General features: G+C 44.6%; 1 protein-coding gene across 1 annotated transcript; it reads left to right on the plus strand.

The window, feature by feature from the left end:
• Positions 1-12: 12 nt before the first annotated feature.
• Positions 13-18,941, plus strand: LOC142775915 (uncharacterized). Its single transcript, XM_075878437.1, has 3 exons — positions 13-192; positions 8,920-9,184; positions 18,205-18,941. Exons 1-3 carry the CDS (start codon positions 158-160, stop codon positions 18,331-18,333), a joined length of 429 nt encoding a protein of 142 aa, XP_075734552.1. The 5' UTR covers positions 13-157; the 3' UTR covers positions 18,334-18,941.
• Positions 18,942-19,389: the final 448 nt, after the last annotated feature.

Consider the following 19,389-nt stretch of genomic DNA (forward strand, 5'->3'; position numbering starts at 1 on the left):
GGCGATACCGTGCGCATGGCTTCGCTCTGTGGGGGTCTCTTCCTCAAGCTGGTCTTGACGGATCACTCCCTCGAGAGGCGCGTGATTGCCCGGCTCTCACAGCGTTGCACCCAGGGTACCCTGTTCTGCTACGCCCCCGTCCGGACCTACTGTCCAGATGCTGTGGTGGGACGTTGGACTGTCAAGGTTTTGGTAAGGACGCTCTGCATTTATTTTACAGGGGCTCTTCCTGTTCAAAACCTGTTCAATTTGAACCAATTTTTAATCCTGCTTAGCATAAAGTACTTCCGCGGTCCCTTATTTTAAAATGCAAGTCTGAGCAGATTATTTGAAGCTCTGGTCAGCACCTGTCCGGTTAATTCCAAAACTTTGGGTTCCATGTATTCCTTTTTTTGATTTCGCCACAAATCCACAGAAGCGACAGCCTTAAGAGCTATAAGGCAATGCAACATAGCGATACTAATGAGTGGCAGCCTCGCTACTTCCAGCACAAGAGAGAAACAAAAAACGGTCTTGTCAACTGAAATGTGCACCTGTGGAAAACGAGACTTGCTTCACTGCAGCACAGAGGTGACATGTGGGCAGCATATCGAATGCTGCTCTCAACATCAGCGAATCATGATTTACCCATACTTTCTCGGAATATGAAGAAATTATTAAATGCTTTTCTGGTGGAGTTCGTAATACATGTGTTGACACGCCAGCGGTTGCCGAAGTGGACGCAGAACAGCACGTGCATGCATCTTCTTTCTCTCTCTCTTTGATCCCTCTCTGCCCTCATTCCTCTCTTTCATGATATAAGTTTCAAGCGGTCAGTAAACGCGGTCTTCTGCCAGGTGACACCGACTAGTTCATGTCTCTGGTGCGTTTCTACTGCCAACATAACAGTATGCAAACCTCAGACTGCCAGTTGCACCAGCAATTTGTGCACTTGTACTGCTGGCAGAGCTCTTGCCTGCAATGCCTACTTTGAAAACTAAGTTTGAAACCGTCAATAAATCATGTTTTCGAGCCAAAACACATTGTGAATTTCGTCACGCTGTCCCTTATACAACTCTTTATTTTAAAAGAAAGAATGGTTTGATTTCACTTGATATATGGGGCTTAGCGTCCCGAAACCGCCATATGATTATCAGAGATGCCATTACGGAGGGCTTCGGAAATTTTCACTGCCTAGAGTTCTTTAAAGGGCCACTCACCAGGCCCCATAAGAAAATTTGGTTATATCATGGAAATTGTTGAGTGTCCGATGAAAAGCATCATGCCACAACAAATATCTTCATTTGGTTCAATACGAGCCGAGAGAAGAGTTTTTTTTTTTTTTTTTGACGTGGTGCGAAAGGAAGACGGGAGGAGGCGAGCTTGAGAACCTTGCCACTTTCCCTGCTTAGCCTTCGCAAGCCAAATCTTTTCCTTACCTTCTCCGGCATCCGACCAAGAGGTCCCGTGTGCATGACGTGCCCGAACAAGCCCAACCCCCGAGCACCCGAGCAGTATTGTTTTGTTGACCAGCGTTATTTTGTGGTCTACTGCGTGTTTCTGCAGGATGGTTTGGAAACGCTGGCCTAGACGTGGTAGAATAGATGGAGCATAATGAGTGCTCAAACGCGCAGGACCATTCATTTCTTTTCCAGTACAGGTGTCTGCTTGATGCGCTTACCACGGGGACACGAACACATGCAACACGTAGGCACATTAGCCCCGCATCTCGTTGCAATTCAGGAGAAAGAAAAGAAAAAGACGCGCACATTTCTTTATTGCATCTCGTTACTTACCTCATGTTTTATTCACCTATTCAAGCAACAAATTACATAAACTACAGATGTTGTGTTGAATGATTTTCACCATGTCGCGTGGTACTGTTGGCAACGTCAGAGCACAGTCGTCTACATAGAGGACCAACGTCACGGCACTGCTGTGTACGTAGGGCGATTCCTATGCGTACGTCATGCCCTCATTCTTTGGACGTGCTCCCACGGAAAAAAAAGCAGAATTAATCTTGAAATTTTACTCATTTCCGCGGCGCGTAGCATTTTGGTACATGTGATCGTGAATGTCCCACGTACGGATTGCACTTAGCTCAAAATCATCAAACCTGGTGAGTGGCCGTTTAACGAGCACACAAATCTAAGCACACAGGTAACACGGGCCCACAACATTTCCGCCTCCATGAAAAATACAGCCGCCACAGCCGGTATTTGATCCCGTGGGCTGTGGGTCCGCAGCCAAGTACTTTAGCCACTAGACCACCATGGCGGGGCAACAGAAACAGTGGGCGAATGGTCGCATCATGATGTGCCGATGCAGAGAGGAGCAGGTGGCATGCTGCCCGCGTGTCACAACTGTGTTGCACTGAAGGTATCTTGTTTGCCGCAAGGGGATATTTCAATTGATTGAGTTTTTTGTTCTTTTTCACACTAAGCATTATTTGTATGCACAAGCTGTTGTGCCATTCGCAGGTCTTTTGTAAAAGCAAATTTCCTTACAGCAGGCAGCCTGAGTGGAGTTGTGCTGTCATTAACACTGCCTGTGGGAGCGATGAGAAGAAATTCAAAAGATGTATTTTGAACAGCTTCATATGTGCTTACATTGCGTCCATTATGTACACTCAAACCTCGTCATAACAAAGTTGCATCTTACAAAAAAACATGTTTCTTGTATCTCAAAATTTCTAAAAAGGTTCATCATAACACTGTATTGCAAGACTATCTTTTGTTTAGTGCGCTATAACCAATATTTCGTTATATTCATGTCTGTTACATTAAGGTTTGAGTGTATTTCAGTTTGTGCGTAGGTACGTTTTTACGCGTGCTGTGGTAAGACATTTACGGAAATTGCATTTTGCTGCAGGTTCAGTTTGAGAACAGGTTTCTGCGCGAGTTCAACGCGGAATTCGCCATACGAGTGTCGTTCAGGGATGACAACCTTGAAAAACTCTCCTTCCCACTCAACCTGCACTCGTCACTGGATGCGATCCTGAATGCCACCGTCGCCCGCTTCCTGCACGACGGGCTCCAAGTTGGCACCAGAGAGTTAAAGTTTCTGGCGCCTTCCACTAGTCATCTTTGTGACCACGGGTACTATTTAATGAGAAGATCACAACTTGTGTTTTAGTGCAAGGAAACGCGAGGACACAGCGCGACCAGGAAGTCTACTGATCGTTTTTATTGAGATTAGCAGTTTGAGCTTGGTACTGCATTGAGCAAGCCTGGGCAAACTAACAATATAAACTTTACCGCGTGTCACTCTTTTAATTGGTGGTTTCACTTCGGGGCAGATCTGCTATGCAAAACTATGCAAAACGCATCTGCACTGCCGCAAATCAAGAATTATTGTACATGTTATCTTCACCCAGGTACAGCTTTTATGGGTTAAGTATAGCATGGTATATACTACATATACTATTTGAACTAGCTGATATTGAACTACACGACTATTCGTTTCAAATTTGCTTAAAATCTGAAAATACTATTTGCTCAATTTCAACAGCAGGCCTTCAGTACAGTAGAACCTCGTTCATGCGTTTTCGACAAAAATACGGAAAATAAACGTACGATGTGTGAAAACGTACAATCAGATTCTAGAAAAAAAAATGAGGCTGACAAGCTTTTATTTATTTATTTATTTATTCAATACTGCAGACTCGAGGTCCAAGCAGGGTGGTAATACACATACAAATAAAATATTTGCGAAACAAAATAATAAAGGGCAAAGAAGGTTGTTTGGTAGGTTAGTTCATTCATCACATGTATTAGTAAGACAGTTCCATTCACATATGGTTTTTGGAAAGTACGAATACTTCAGTAGGCCTGTGCGAGCAAAATATGGGATCAAGGCCTTTGGGTGGTGGTGTCGGGTGGGCCAGCTACTAAGGGGTGTCAAATACGGGGATGGGTCTAGAGCTATTTTTTGTTCAAAAGTTGATCAAGGGATTCTAATCTAGCTTTTTGTCTACGCATCTGCAGTAAGGAAATGTTGTTGGCTAGCAGTAAACCTGAGGGAGAGTCTAACTTGGAGTACTTGTTGAATATAAATCTAACAGCTTTTCTTTAAATACGCTCAAGAGTGTATATATCACGTTTTGTATAAGGATTCAATACTATGCTCGCGTACTCTAGTTTTGGCCGCACAAGGGCTGTGTAACGAAGTAGTTTAACATTCGTGCGAGCAATTTGATGTTTATGTTTAAGAAGACATAGTTTACGAAAGGCAGATGAACAAACATTATCAATATGGAGATTCCAAGATCAGTTGAAAGTGAGTGTCACACAAGGTATTTGTAGGAGTTTACTTATTGCAGTGGTGAAGACCCTAATATGTATGTATACGATTCTGGATTTTTTCGGCGAGTCACTGGAAGGCACATACATTTGTTCGCGTTGAGACACATTCCCCATTTGTTGCACCATTCATATATATTGCAAAGACTAGTGCTCAGATCGTTGAAATCGTTAGTGGAACATATTTCTTTGAACAAAACACAATCATCTGCAAACAATCTTATTTTCACACTAGAGTGAATAACATCAACAATATCATTTATATACAATAGAAAAAGCAAAGTGCCTAACACACTGCCCAGTGAGTTAGGCCCTTTATAGAGATGTAAGAGAAAAGTTTATATTTCTCAAAAAAAAAAAAACATTGTAATGTTCTGCTGCTGCCTCTCACCTTTGGGCAAGAAAAGCTGCTTCTGCACGCATTGTAGATTCTTGTCCGCATATTCATTGTTTTTCCTGTAAAACAAGCTTTGTAACGCTTCCAGTTCAGCAAGGGCTTCAATGAAGTTAGCCGGTCGGCGCACGTTTTCGTTCTCGCCGCCGTCTTCCGGTGCCTCGTCCCCCACCTCCTTCGCTTCGTCGCCCCCCCCCCCCCACCTCCGCGACGATTTTGGTGACACTTAGCGAGTTGGGACGTTGTCATCTATCGAGGCGAACTCGGCGAAGGGTGCGCCAGCGCCGGTGGAGAGGAAATGCTCATCGACGTCGTTATCGATGTGAGACGTGCATGTCACAGGGTTGTCTTTGCTGCGCTCTGTGTCCTCTGATGCAAACTACTGCCAAAAACCGCCCTTCATGAACAGCCGCTCTTTAAAGGAGCCCTGAAACACTTTTTTTTATTAACCGTAGAAATAATTCACTGGGAAAGCGTACTGCCCCACAAGTTCAACACCACAAAAATTTTAAGAATCCGTCCAGAACGAGTGGAGTGGAGATTTGTCACACGCTGCAATTGCATTCTCTCTCCCCTCGTCCCTATAAAAGCGCTGGAAGCTAAGCAGGGAGAAATGTGAGGGGCAAACAAAACATGTCTCTCGCGTCTCGTGACCTTGAGTACTTTTTTTTCTTTGAATACGCAGATTTCTCAGTGTGATCGTCCACGCACACGTGGACAAGTGTCGGCCTCTCGCGGTGACCCCTGCAACAACCGAGTTCGCCTTGTTCGAATCAGCCAATGGCTGAGCCTGATAGATGGGCTTACTAAGAGTGATTTTTGGGCTTATTCTGTGATTTGTCGAGAGAAGAGAAAGCTATTTTTAGCTGATTTTGATCATTTATTGTAAATTCCAGGCCATGTTTAGCGCTATAATATTTAACTCTCGGGTTGTCAAGAGCCTCTACTACTGATCAGCAGCGTTTACTGACCATGCTCAAAAAGTGTTGCAGGGCCCCTTTAAGCACGCTGCCGTCAAAGTTAACTCCAAGGGTCCATGCTTGCTTAAGGGGGGCGAGGGTATTAAAAAAAGCTGTTTTATTTATTTTCCCAGTTTCATGAAAATTACCATGCATGTTTACCATTGAATGGAGCTCTCAAATCCGCAAACAGATCTTATATATCTCATTTAGATAAAAAGTAATGACTAATTTCTCCATTTAATTTAGATAATTTTTATGGGTCGTTATAGTAACTCACAATCAAAAAAGTTAGTTTTCAAAACTACATGTTTCCTCTAAAGGGTTTATCCCACAGGCTAAAGCAATCTAGATGTCAGAACAGCCATTTCTTTCATCAGAAATAATTTTTAAACCTGGAAGTTAAAAATGAGCTTCCATTAATTAGCTGATTTTTATCATTCAATTACAATTTTATCAAGGTTGAGTGAAAAACAAAAGCTTTAGCCTGTAGTTTAAGTGCAGCCGAAAATAATTGTACCAAGTTTGTTTACATATCTTCACAGAAACTTGCTCAATACTTCCGTAAGGCAGATTCATTCCACAAAGATAACAATGCTAGTAAAGTTATGTTTCAAGTTTTAAAAACATTTGTATTTCCATATATTAAGCTTTTGAGGAAACTTGGTATTTTGTCATAATACAAAATTTTTGGAAAACATTCTTTTGACTATAAATATTTCAAATTGCAATTTTGCAAGTCAGCATTTTACAATAGTGTGCTGCCCCGCCGCGGTGGTCTAGTGGCTAAGGCACTCGGCTGCTGACCCGCAGGGCGCGGGTTCGAATCCCGGCTGCGGCGGCTGCATTTCCGATGGAGGCGGAAATGTTGTAGGCCCGTGTGCTCAGATTTGGGTGCACGTTAAAGAACCCCAGGTGGTCTAAATTTCCGGAGCCCTCCACTACGGCGTCTCTCATAATCATATAGTGGTTTTGGGACGTTAAACCCCACATATCAATCAATCAAAATCAATCAATCAACAATAGTGTGCTATTTTAAGACCTTCGTCCCCCCTTAAACCCTCTTCAATAGCGCCACCTCAAGCTCTCCATGGCAGGCTCCATAGGCTTGCTTTGATGCGCTGCCGAACACGAAGGCGTTTGTCTCGATCTCTTTCTGCTTTGACACCACGGTATTCACAGTAGACGTTGGCAGTCCAAGTTCGTTCGTTACGTCGATTCGCTTCTCCTTAATCGACAAGGGCTTGCGCTTCTTCGACACCATGCTAGACTCTACTGTCTCAAATCGCGAACTAAATATACTGAGCAACATGAAGCCTTGCACAGGGCTCAGCCAGAGAAAACCTGGCATGGCCTACATGTCCCTAAACCGTTCGGCATCGGTGTCAGAGTCATAATGTCCTCGGCATTATAAACCACGCGTGCCATTGGCTGCATTGTGAGTGACGTCGTCCATCTAGTTGAGACCGTGGCACAGAGCGCGTGCGCTGTGGAGAACCTCCACAGTTGTAGGCCACGAGTAACTATCGCATGGCACCAACAGTAGAAACGTGACGGAGCTTGCATTCGCCGGGCGAATGATGCAGTACGGGCATGAAAACAGGCCTGGGAGGCCGAGTGCTCGCAGAAACTGCTTACCGATGATCCGGCAACCTTGCAGGCCATGCCAAATTGCGAAAACCACTGTGCTACAGAAAATAACGGGCGTTTTTTTTTTTTTTTTGAAAACCGTTTGAAGGCTTTGACGGCTCAGACGTGAGTCTGTGTGAAAGAGGGGTTGACAGTTGAACGCAGCAAGGAAACCGCCATAGCCGAGCGGCGGCAGTCTGCCGATAGTTATAGCGCGAGAACAAAACGACGACACAGAGACAAGAAGGACACGAACGACACGAGCACTCGGGTCTTTCGTGTCCTTCTTGTCTCTGTGTTGTCCTTTTGTTCTCGCGCTATAACTATCGTCGTGCCATACCAACTAGCCCAAGCTGCCACACTTCTAAGGCAGTCTGCCACTTGGCTCTTCAATAGCATGCGAGAGCTTTTTTTTTTTTTTTTTTTGCACACCTGAATGAGAATTTTTGCCGGCGGAACGTATCCTACGATCACAATTCGCCGCAATGCCAAATGATGCAGTTCAATAATTGTATTTTCTGGGAATGTACTAAGTGGAATGTACGTACTAATGCATAGCTCTATGGAGGAATTTTTAGTTTTCGCGATTTTGAGCGTAGGAGCTGGAAAATCGTATTATGCGGGAACGTATCAAGGAGGTTCTACTGTGTATTATGGAATTGTGCAAATTTTTTTAAATGTACCATATACTGTAATAACATGAAGTTATAGAATGCTGTGGTGTCATTGAATATAACGACATTGATTACTGAACCTCATTCTAGTGCTGCTGTTACTTATACAGAAGCCCTAGTCAATCACATATTGATCCTGTACGTGCTGTCTTGTATGTGCTTTGTGCAAGTGAAAGTGTTCGAGCGCTAGCCAATGATCGTGGCTCAATTGGGGAGGAAAGGTGGAGTTCGTCTTCATCCTGCAAAAGGCAGGTGGAGACCAACCATCCTTCGAGTTGTTTTGTATTCAGTGTGCAGCACTCAGTAAACACTAATTCATTCATAGCAACCGCTCAGTCGTGTTGCATGACTTGAATTTCAAAAAACTAGCTGCAAGATTACATTGCCATATCGTCTTCTGGTGGCCATCCTTTGTGTGCTGTTCGAATTCGTATACTCTGGTTTCCCTTGAACACCAGCTCCAAGTTTCTCTCTCGCAGCTTTAGCAGGCTTTGTATGGGTGGGTTTTTGAATTATCACTTCCTTTTAAGAGTGAAACTCTTCAGGCTCGAGGGGAAATGTCAGGTGCCAGCAAGAAAGCCTCCACGTCGTTGCTTATCTTCCCCCATTGCTCATCAGTCGTGCCCACCGACTGAGACGGTCTGCGCAGCCACCAGGCCGACATTACCTGCCGGCCCCAGCCGAGCACAAGCGACGAAAGGTTGGCGCTTCTACCTGGGATGCCGTAGCGAGCCTTGCACGTTATTTATGGCGCTGGAGTTAGCACTGTCTTGCATCATCTGGGACAGGATGTGGTTCGACTCTACTTTGCCTGCGCCATTAACGAAGCAGGCCATGCTAAGTCCTTAACATCGGCCAGCTTCGCTCTTTTTTGTTGTTCACTTATGATTGGCTTAGGACGTGCTGCTGTTCTTTCGATCTGCCATTTTGCATGCTGTGTCACAAGCTGAGGTCCTCAGTTTGCTGTTGCTGTCATCGCGCAGGACGTGGATGTACGCGGCCGACGAGCGGCAGAACAGTGCCGTGACAATTCGCCAGTGGATGGGCAAGTTTGAGGGCATCGCCAACGTGGCAAAGCACATGGCGCGCATGGGCCAGTGCTTCTCTTCGACCGAGCAGCCTGTACGTGTCAAGCCGTGCGACGTGCAGAAAGAACCGGACATCATCGCCGGTGCCCACTCCTTCAGCAGGGAGCCGTACATCTTCTCCGACGGCATAGACATGATGTCTTTGCAGCTCGCCGAAGAGGTAAGCTGAAGTGTACCACAGCACATACGAGTGGCAGCTCTGACCATGTTCAAAAATTGTAGGTGAACCCCACCGAAAACTTACAAACTGTACATATTGAAACGGGGTGTTTTGAAGGAGCCCTGCAACACTTTTTGCGCATGGTTGGAAAGCACTGAAGGCTGGTAGTGGAAGCTGCTGAGAACTCGCTAGCCAAATATTGTAGTGCTGTACGCGGCCTGGAATTTACAAACTCTCAGTCAGCTCAAAATTGCTTTCTCTTCTTTCGACAAATGACTGAAGAAGCTCAAAAATGGCTCGTCACAGTCATTGGAACAGCCATTAACTGATTTGAACATGGTACACTCGGTCGTTACTCAGCCGCCGCAGAAGGCCGCAAGTTGTCCACGCGTGCTCACATGATTGCACTGAAGAGCTCCATACTAAAAAAAATCGAAAAAGCGCTGAAGGTTGCAAAACTTTTTCGAGTCCACCGAGCATGACCGAAGTTACAAAAGTTTGTTGTACGCTGCAAGCTAAGCAGGGTGCGATGGCACAAGGAAAGCAAGTGTCACGTGTGCCTTTTGACTTTCAGCACTTTTTTTTCTTCAATTACGCAACTTCTTCAGTGTGATCGCGCGCGCACGCGTGAACAAGTCGCAGCATCCCGTGGGGATCCTTGTAACGACCGAGTGCGTCATGTTCAAATCGGCCAATGGCTAATGGATAGTTTTTTACGAGTAATTCTTGAGCGTCTTCCATCAATTGCTGAGAGAAGAGAAAGCAATGTACAGCTGACTTTGATAATCTATTGTAAATTGCAGGCCGTGTGGTGTGCTACAATATTTGGCTCACGTGTTCTTGGAAGCCTCGGCTACCGATAGGCAGCGATTTGTGACCATGTTTAAAAAGTGTTGCAGGGCACCTTTGCAGGCAGGAAATGGTTCTACAAAGAAGTGATTTATTTAGCACAATAGCTAACTCGATGTAGGCCGGTGAGCGCAGTTCACCTTCCTCTTTCTCTGCTCGAGATTCGTGTCCACTACTTTCGCTACAATGTATTTGGTGCGCGTAACATTAATATTAACAGGGCATATGCAGCCCACATGTGCAATGCGATTGCGCATCAGGTTGACCAGGTCATTTTCACAGCTATATACAGACACTGTGTACAAAGTCTCCATGTACAAACGCCGACTCTGGACTATTTCTAGGTTGGTCCTCAGACACGCATACCGGCAGTGGCAAAGAATAAAGGCCTTGGCAAAAAGCCCACAGACTTCGAACACTTTTGTTTATGCACTTAGCCAAATATCCCCTTCAAGAACAAATTGTGATGAACTGTTTGCAAATGCATCAAATTCGTATGACATGATTCCAGGGTACTGAGTATTAAAGTCCAAACTATAAAATAAACAAATGTTTTCTGAGAGTTTCAGTAATTATTCTTATATAGCGTGTCATGAAATATCTCATTATTTGGCATTCAGTCGGCATCGACTCTTGGATAAAAATAATCAATTATTAGACCGAAAATGCATGAACACTTCGATTTTTGCGCGTAGTGTTCGTTGTAAGCCAAGAAAAAAATACTCTTGACATTGCTCACGTTACAAGGCACGTCGAACGATCGCCGTACATTGTAGTGTATCCAAGAAAGTGATTATCTGCAGCAGAACACAGCACAATGGTGTTAGATTACCACGAGTAGTCAACTGAGGAAGCCTGCATGAGTGTACACACAGTTTCAGGCCATCTGAAAAAACACTTGGCGTATGACGCACCTCCAAATTCGGTCTCTACAATCATACACACCGCTGCTGGAATAAGCATTCTTCTAAGTTACAAACCAGATTATGAGAGGTTTTCTTGAATTCTACGTGCCCGTTTTTGATCCGAAAGTGTTAAAAGAGGCTTTCCTTATTCCGAGTCACCTTAAAAACATGGGTTAATTGCTTCAGTGTTGGTGAATGATAAATGAAGCAGCCAGAAATATCTTGGGGCGCAACGCTTGCAGCTTCTATCGCAACCTCGAAAAGGTCTATAGGCCATTTTATTGGTCGAGGACTGGCCTAGCAACCAGTTCTGTTTACACTCTCTGGAGTGTGCAAGACTGCATGAAAGGAGCTTGCTGGCGCTTGCATGTGGGGTGTTGCCAAAGAATTTGATTGCTACATGTCGATCTGTGGATTTTTTCTTTTGTTGCGATGGCAGCCAGTCATACTTCAATAGAAAGTACTTTGAACAAATGGAAGCGGCAGAAATACAGGGAGAGATATGAAAGACAAATTATTGTTACAAGGAGTGCTTCTGGGTTTCCTTCGAAGGAGTACTCGCATGTGCCGATCCTTTCTACATCGGTGCTCTAAAAAGGTATCGCGGCATATTCATGAATAATTGTTGTGTGGGCGAAGCAATGGGATCATTCCGTGTTAGTACTGTAAATCACCCGTAACATTGACCACTGCAGTTATATACACAGTTTATTGGTCGTAACTGGTAGGTTTTGTCGATCTGTGAGTTTTGTTTTGCCTTAATTATTACTGCTCTGTGGTATCGGATCTAGCCGTGTACGCAATGACGAAGTCGGTGCACATTCCCTTGGTGGCTGTTGGTTGCTTCCAGTCACATGAAATGCGTCGTGAAGCGAAATGAGACGTCGTCGACAGCACAAGCCAAGTGTTGTCAGTGATCGTCACGACGTATATTGGGTACGTTGAATGTGCTGTGCCGTGATTGCACAGCACATTTAGCAAGCTCTAACTCGAACAATCGAGTTAGATTTGTGTACGTCTACTCTGTTTTAGTATCCTTGGCGATTATTTAGTCAATCTCTTCAGTTGCTATTTCTATTTGCCTTTCTGAATAAATATTGCTGTGTGGTTGCTATTAATGCCGCCATTCCATTTTTATTTTTCTTCCAAGACTCAGCTTGATACGTTTGTGATCACTACCTAAGCTTCTGTACCCATATTTATCTATATTCAGCACCCTTAGCTGATCATACATCCTATGTGACAATTTTGCGTAATCCATGGTCGTCTGCAGCCTTCTCACCTGTCATGTTATCTGCCCTTCGCATTTCTCGGTACTGTTGCAAATGATTAAATTATGCCTTTCACACTTATCTATAGCATTCTGTCTGTTGGGTCAGTATATCCATCCATGCCCCGCCGCGGTGGTGTAGTGGCTAAGGTACTCGGCTATTGACCCGCAGGTCGCGGGATCGAATCCCGGCTGTGGCGGCTGCATTTCCGATGGAGGCGGAAAATGTTGTAGGACCGTGTGCTCAGATTTGGGTGCATGTTAAAGAACCCCAGGTGGTCGAAATTTCTGGAGTTCTCCACTACAGCGTCTCTCATAATCATAGCGTGGTTTAGGGACGTTAAACCCCACAAATCAATCAGTATATCCATCCATATCTTCTATGTGCGCATTTATATCTCCTAATATTACCTCACACTCTTATTTTAGTTCATCAATGTCATTGTGTATACAGTGCACCAGTTTTCGGTTTTCTTCTCCGGCTTTTGCCTCTGTCCACAAGTATGCAAAAGCCAGGAGTGTCATCTGCCATGCCAATTTTCCTTTTAGCCATAAATGTTCCCTGCACTCCTGATTGACACTTTGCCAGTCTGTACTTTTTTTCAAATAGATGCCTCAATACGACATACCACGTTTAAAATACCGGCAGCTCCAATCTGAAAAACACTGGTGTCAGCAATATCTGACCATCACACGGAAAAATTAAATTGGGTGAACCGAGCTTCATTTCTACTTGACCTCTAGTAATGAGACCGGCATATGTTGTGTGCATTCCGTGCAAGTTTATCTACCTTTTTTCACTTATGATTGATTCATTGAACATGAATACAACAAAGTATCGGTTACAACGAAGTAAATGAAAAATAGTTTTATGATTATTTGTCATTTGAAATGAACATATAACGAATCCTTCTATATAACGAACTTTATTTATTTCTATATAATGTACGACTTTGTTATAATGAGGTGTAGTGAAGACAGGACGATGTCGAAGCACACGTGTCAGCGAGCAAGCCACAATACCAGTAGTCGCACTGGTCACGACTTCACGCTGGTTCGGATTAGGCTGCTTGACGTCAAGGCCGTTTATTTGATCCCATTCATGGCAGTCACGCTCCCCCAATATGGCGTCTCTTAGATTCACATCTTGGTTTTACAACGTAAAACTCCACATAATAATAAATGCGGAGTATTTCTTAGCGAAGTTCGGTGAGATTGATCTTTCTATCTATAAGTATATATATATATATATAGGCAGGCATGGTGGTTGAGTGGCCGTAGCGTTGCATATAGTCCAGTAGATCCTCCGTGAGCGGTCACAACGTGGTTTATTTCAACGTTTCGGCCTAGAGTCTGGCCTTCATCAGGATCCTGATGAAGGCCAGACTCTAGGCCGAAACGTCGAAATAAACCACGTTGTGACCTGACTACGTCCATGGCAGGACAAAGGTCATTCGATGTTCCGCCAGTTAACCCAGTCCTGTGCTTGCTGCTGCCAATTTACACCCGCAAACTTCTTAATCTCATCTGCCCATCAACCTTCTGTCTCCCCCTAACCCACTTGCCTTCTCTGGAAATCTAGTCAGTTACCCTAATGACCAGCGGTTATGCTCTCTACGCGCTACATGCCCAGCCCATGTTCATTTCCTCTTCTTGATTTCAGCTATGATATGCTTAACCCCCGTTTGTTCCCTAATCCACTCTGCTCTCTTCTTGTCTCTTAAGTTTACACCTACCATTTTTCTTTCCATTGCTCGCTGCGTCGTCCTCAACTTAAGCTGAACCCTCTTTGTAAGTCTCCAAGTTTCTGCTCCTTAGCTAAGTACCAGCGAGATACAGCTGTTATATACCTTCCTCTTGAGGGATAGTGGCAATCTACCTGTCATAATTTGAGAGTGCTTGCCAAATGTGCTCCACCCCATTTTTATTCTTCTAGTTACTTCAATCTCGTGGTTTGGCTCCGCGGTTATTACCTGCCCTAAGTAGATATAATCTTTTACAACTTGAAGTGCACTATTACCTATCTCGAAGCGCTGCTCTTTTCCGAGGTTGTTGTACATTGCTTTCGTTTTCTGCAGATTAATCTTAAGACCCACCTTTCTGCTCTCCTTGTCTAACTCCGTAATCGTGAGTTGCAATTCGTCCCCTGAGTTACTCAGCAATGCAATGTCATCAGCAAAGCGCAGGTTACTAAGGCACTCTCCATAAACTCTTATCCCTAACTGTTCCCATTCTAGGCTTCTGAAAACCTAAGTAAGCACGCGGTAAATAGCATTGGGGAGATTGTCCCCCTTATATATATATATATATATATATATATATATATATATATATATATATATATATATATATATATATATATATATATATATATATATATATATATATATATATATATGCCCCGCCGCAGTGGTCTAGTGGCTAAGGTACTCGGCTGCTGACCCGCAGGGCACGGGTTCGAATCCCGGCTGCGGTGGCTGCATTTCCGATGGAGGCGGAAATGTTGTAGGCCCGTGTGCTCAGATTTGGGTGCACATTAAAGAACCCCAGGTGTTCTAAATTTCCGGAGCCCTCTACTACGGCGTCTCTCATAATCATATAGTGGTTTTGGGACGTTAAACCCCACATATCAATTATATATATATATATATATATATATATATATATATATATATATATATATATATATATATATATATATATATATGATCTATACTAAAATTTATATGGCATAACATGACTGTATAGCGAGCATAAATCAATAGTCATAATAGTCGTAAATGTCAATTTACATGTCATAAAATTGCTTCTCCTGCGGCGATTTCGTTCGCATGACATATCGCAAAATTGGTATAATATGACTTGAATGCGTGGTGAACATAAGTGAAAGGCAGTCACGTGGAAATCATGACATGTGTGTCATGTAAGAAAATGACTACATGTCATGCTTATGATGCGCTGGCGGTGTTTTCAAGACCTTCTCATAGACCAAATTCGGTATTACTCGGCGTGAATGAATCACGAAGGTAACTGGTGCAAACATGAAGATGGTGACATGCGTTGCATGTAGTTTAATGCCATGTCGTTCGGAACGTGCAGCGCTCCCGCTACTTTGGAAGGCATGATAAATAACATTCTTCACGGCTACTCGTACAACACCGGCCTTTGCTACCTTGACAACATCGTAGTCTCTTCTAGAAATTTTTGGACTCACCTTGCCCGACTTCGTGACATTATATTATGCCTCACTTCTTCTGGTCTGCAAGTAAACATCAAAAACATACTGGGTTATGTCATCTGGAAAGAAGGCGTTCTCCTGGGCCAAGTGAAACGTTGGCGATTACCCCAAGCCCACTTGCGTGAAAACGCTTCGAATTTCATTGAGTGTTGTTCTTACATTCGCCGATTTGTACTCGACTTTGTATACGTCATAGCACCGCTTACCAATATTCTTACACAATATTCTAAGGGTCTTCCTGCTTGGTCACAAGAGTGCGATAAAGCTTTCTAAACTACGGCACTAGCTAAAATATTCTCCAATCTTAGAAACTTTGACCCGGATATGGCTACAGGATTCCATACTGTTGCACGCACCTTTCACCTTGATGTAGTATAAGTGTTAGCTATAAAAAAGTTTGATATGACGAATACGTCGTCGCTTACGTAAGTTGAACTTGCACGAAAGCCGAGTGTATCTTTGTGATCACTGAGAAGGAATGCCTTGCATAGTTTCGGTTTTGGCTAACTCTCGTCCGTATCTTTAAGGCCGCCATTTTGACATTGTCAAGTGCTGCTATGCTCTCGGTACTGAAAGATTCTTCGGGACGCCTCGGTCACTGTGCACTTTGGCTGCGAAGCTATCGCAATCGTGTCGTTTACCGATTCGATCATGAGCACTCCGACGCTGATGCACTCCCGTTCCCCGCTAGCGTCCAATGTGTCTTCTTTACCAGCTTACTCCACCACCTATACCAAAACCGGTACAGAATAGCACGACTGTATGGCGAGCATAAATGACAAGTCAAAACATGAAAATCATGACATATAATATGAATGTCAAAATTTAAATGTCATCGTCTTGCTGCTCCTGCGGTGGTATCGTTTACATAACATATCGCAAAATTGGTATGGCATGACATGACTGAGGCGAACATAAGGGTCAGGTCCTTACGTAGAAATTACCACTTGTGTTGTAACAAATAACCGGTTCGCAGACATTAGACAGAGATGACCCATTTATTCAGCTTAGAGCCAAAGCTGTCCCATTCTAGAGCATGCATACCTCCACTTCGTCGTCTTCACCATATATCGCGCACGCTTCTAGATGCCCCCTTCCGGTGAATGTGTGTCAAGTAGGAACATGACTACATGCAGTGCCCATGATGCGCTCGAGGCCGTTTCGCTAGCGTCGCATATACCAATTTTGGTATTAGGTTATGTGAATGGACGACGAATACAAACGCCCAGCGCAAACATGATAGTCATGACATGGAAACCATGTGCGCCGTAATTTACATGTGCTTTGAAACGGTGTGCTCATTTTAATGAGGCAGTTCAACCTTCCTCCTTCGTGCTTCGCATAACATCGATTCCCAGTGTGCGTGGGATCCACCTATTTTTTTTGGGGGGGGGGGGGGGCGCAGCTCCTTGAAGCGTCACCGGTTCGTTCCCGTTATTTTTTGTGACCACCAGTGACACATACCCGTTTGTAACCACCGGTGGCATGAATGATGATGAGTGGGGCGAAGCGTTCGCCAATGCGTCCGTGCCTCCATACGTTCGTCTGTCCGTCCGTTCGTACGTGCGCCCCTCCGAAGGTCCGCCCGTCTGTTTGTCCGTGCGTCAGTCCATCCGCACGTGCGCCCACCCACGCGTCTGTCTATGCGTCCGTTCGTGCGTGTCTGTCTGTCTCTCCGTCCGTCCGTCCATCATTCCGTCCGTGCGTCCATCCATCTGTCTACAGACGGACGGACGCGTTTGTAACCACCGGTTGCATGACTGATGGTGAGTAGGGCGAAGCGTTCGTGAATACGTCCATACTTCCGTCCGTGCGTCTGTCCATCCGTACGTGTGCCCGTTCGTGCGTCCATGCGTCAGTCCAACCGTACGTGGGCCCGTTCCAGTGTCCGTTCGCGCGTCCGACTGTGCGTGCGTCCGTGCGTCCATTCGTTCATCCTACCGTCCATGTGTCCACCTGTCTGTCTGTCTGTCTGTCTGCCCGTCTCCTTCACTGTCTGTCTGTCCGTGCCTCCATCCGTCTATCTACGGATGGACGCAATGGCGAAAGCATGGACGCATTTACGAGCGCTTCACCCCACTCATCATCAATTATTCTGTGGATATGCTGTGAATTTATAATTTGTTTCACTGTTTTCAATCTGATATGTTAAAGTGCCTCAGTATATCCCTTCCCTTCCCTTTGGTTGATGAAGTGCGACAACGACATAGTGCGGGCACTTGAGGGGGGAATAACCTCCTTACTTAGCGCCGTTCACGTGTGTTGTTCCTTGTCGACAGCGTAGTGAGCATATATAAAAGTGATGGCACGCAACTTTTACCAAGTTATCCGGCTAGGATTTACAAGTTTATTGCAACAGTAAATCAATTGGTTGGTTCGCAGCATGGGGTACAAAAGGCGTGCTACAAACTAAGCATTAAAATTCAATGTTCCCAGATACTGTCCAATAAGCCCCCGTTTGTTGTTTTGCGAATGACATGACGGGAAAATTTGCTGAATATAGTCAGTCATTCACGATGGTGCGTAGCCTATATCACATACTCGAAAGAATGAAATCACTATGTTGTTGTTCAGCAGCAGTATCTACCGCACATATTCGACCGCCTGCTTCCTGGCGTCAATACGGGGCATCTGGATGTATGTCTACGATATTTGATGACTCACAGATATCGCCTGTATCTCGCCGGTATATTTTATTTTGTCACAAAGTCTTTTACTCTTTTATCGCTCATTATCGGTGCATTACTTGTCGCCACAGGTTTCAGCAAGCTGGGGCCACCAATCCACCTCGGTTTTAGGCCTGCTGGACAGTCCATCTTCGCCCCGTGCAGCCGAACCGACCAAGTCCATGGTGACCTGGCATGGTCGTCGCGCGCATGCTCGCTAAAGAGTTCAGGACGCTAAGGTGACGCTGGCGGTACGGCCGCTCCACTAAAGCCTGGGCGCCCGCAGATTTCTCTCGAGACGACGGTCTCCAGCGTCACGGAGACCCCTTCGAAAGACTGTGGTCTACCAGTTGCACGTCGTCTGAGGAGCTGGAAAGAGCAGAAGCAGCCGCTGGACGTTCTTGATTTAAAACTCAAGAATGCCCTCTTCTGACCTACCAGCTAGCGGCAGCTCCAGACTATATGACTTTCACGAGCCCAGACGCCAATGTCATGCGTCCATCAGCAATGCATCGTCGGAAGGTGCCTTAGCTGACCAGCATGCCAAATGCAAGGCTTCGCATGTGGCCCCCAATTCATTATTCCTATTGATTACACGAATATATGTTTTTTTTATTTGCAGCAATTATATTTGCTTTTCAAAACGAATTAGCATCAAGTTTTCTTGCGTCAGAGCCTTAATATCATGAAATTTTCGTTTGGTAGTTCACCTATGTCTATACTGATTTTAGTATGGCATTTAACTACTATACATTACGTTTTGACGGCCATTTTCAGAGAACCTTACCTTGGACTCTTTTACTCGTATGACGGTTCGCCATTTTAATATGACCATGGGGGGGGGGGGGGCTCGGCAAGGAAGTAGTTATATTCAACTGTGCAAGTTGTTTAAAACTGACTTACTTCAGTATAGGATGAATTTCTGAAAGGATTGGACGAGGAACTACAGTTATTAAATTATCTAGCAAAGCTTTTGAACGCAATAGCGTTAGGAAGCTTGTATCGTTGTGAATCCGGTGTCAGTGCTGCACTCGTTGGCCGCGAGTGAAAAATTGTCCATGGCTTAAAAATTCTGAAAGATGTGAATAAAATAAATAATGGAAACTCCCGGGTCTTAATAACGACCGAACCTGGCTGCACGTGTGGTAAGCCCGGGTTTGGTCATAAAGCTACAATTTTTGTTGAGGAAGTTTCAAAAAAGATTCCTATATCAAAAAAGTCTCGAAAAAGATTCCTTAGCGCATCATACATTGCGTAGCAGAAGCGTAGAATCGTGT

This window comes from Rhipicephalus microplus, chromosome X (genome assembly GCF_043290135.1).
Source record: "Rhipicephalus microplus isolate Deutch F79 chromosome X, USDA_Rmic, whole genome shotgun sequence".
Taxonomy (NCBI): domain Eukaryota; kingdom Metazoa; phylum Arthropoda; class Arachnida; order Ixodida; family Ixodidae; genus Rhipicephalus; species Rhipicephalus microplus.

Bases quoted from the DNA above. Each gene is read 5' to 3' on its own strand.
- LOC142775915 (XM_075878437.1), top strand. From the start codon at position 158: ATGCTGTGGTGGGACGTTGGACTGTCAAGGTTTTG. The intron at 193-8,919 runs GTAAGGACGCTC...GTCATCGCGCAG, and splicing joins GTTGGACTGTCAAGGTTTTG to GACGTGGATGTACGCGGCCG. The intron at 9,185-18,204 runs GTAAGCTGAAGT...TTGTCGCCACAG, and splicing joins CTTTGCAGCTCGCCGAAGAG to GTTTCAGCAAGCTGGGGCCA.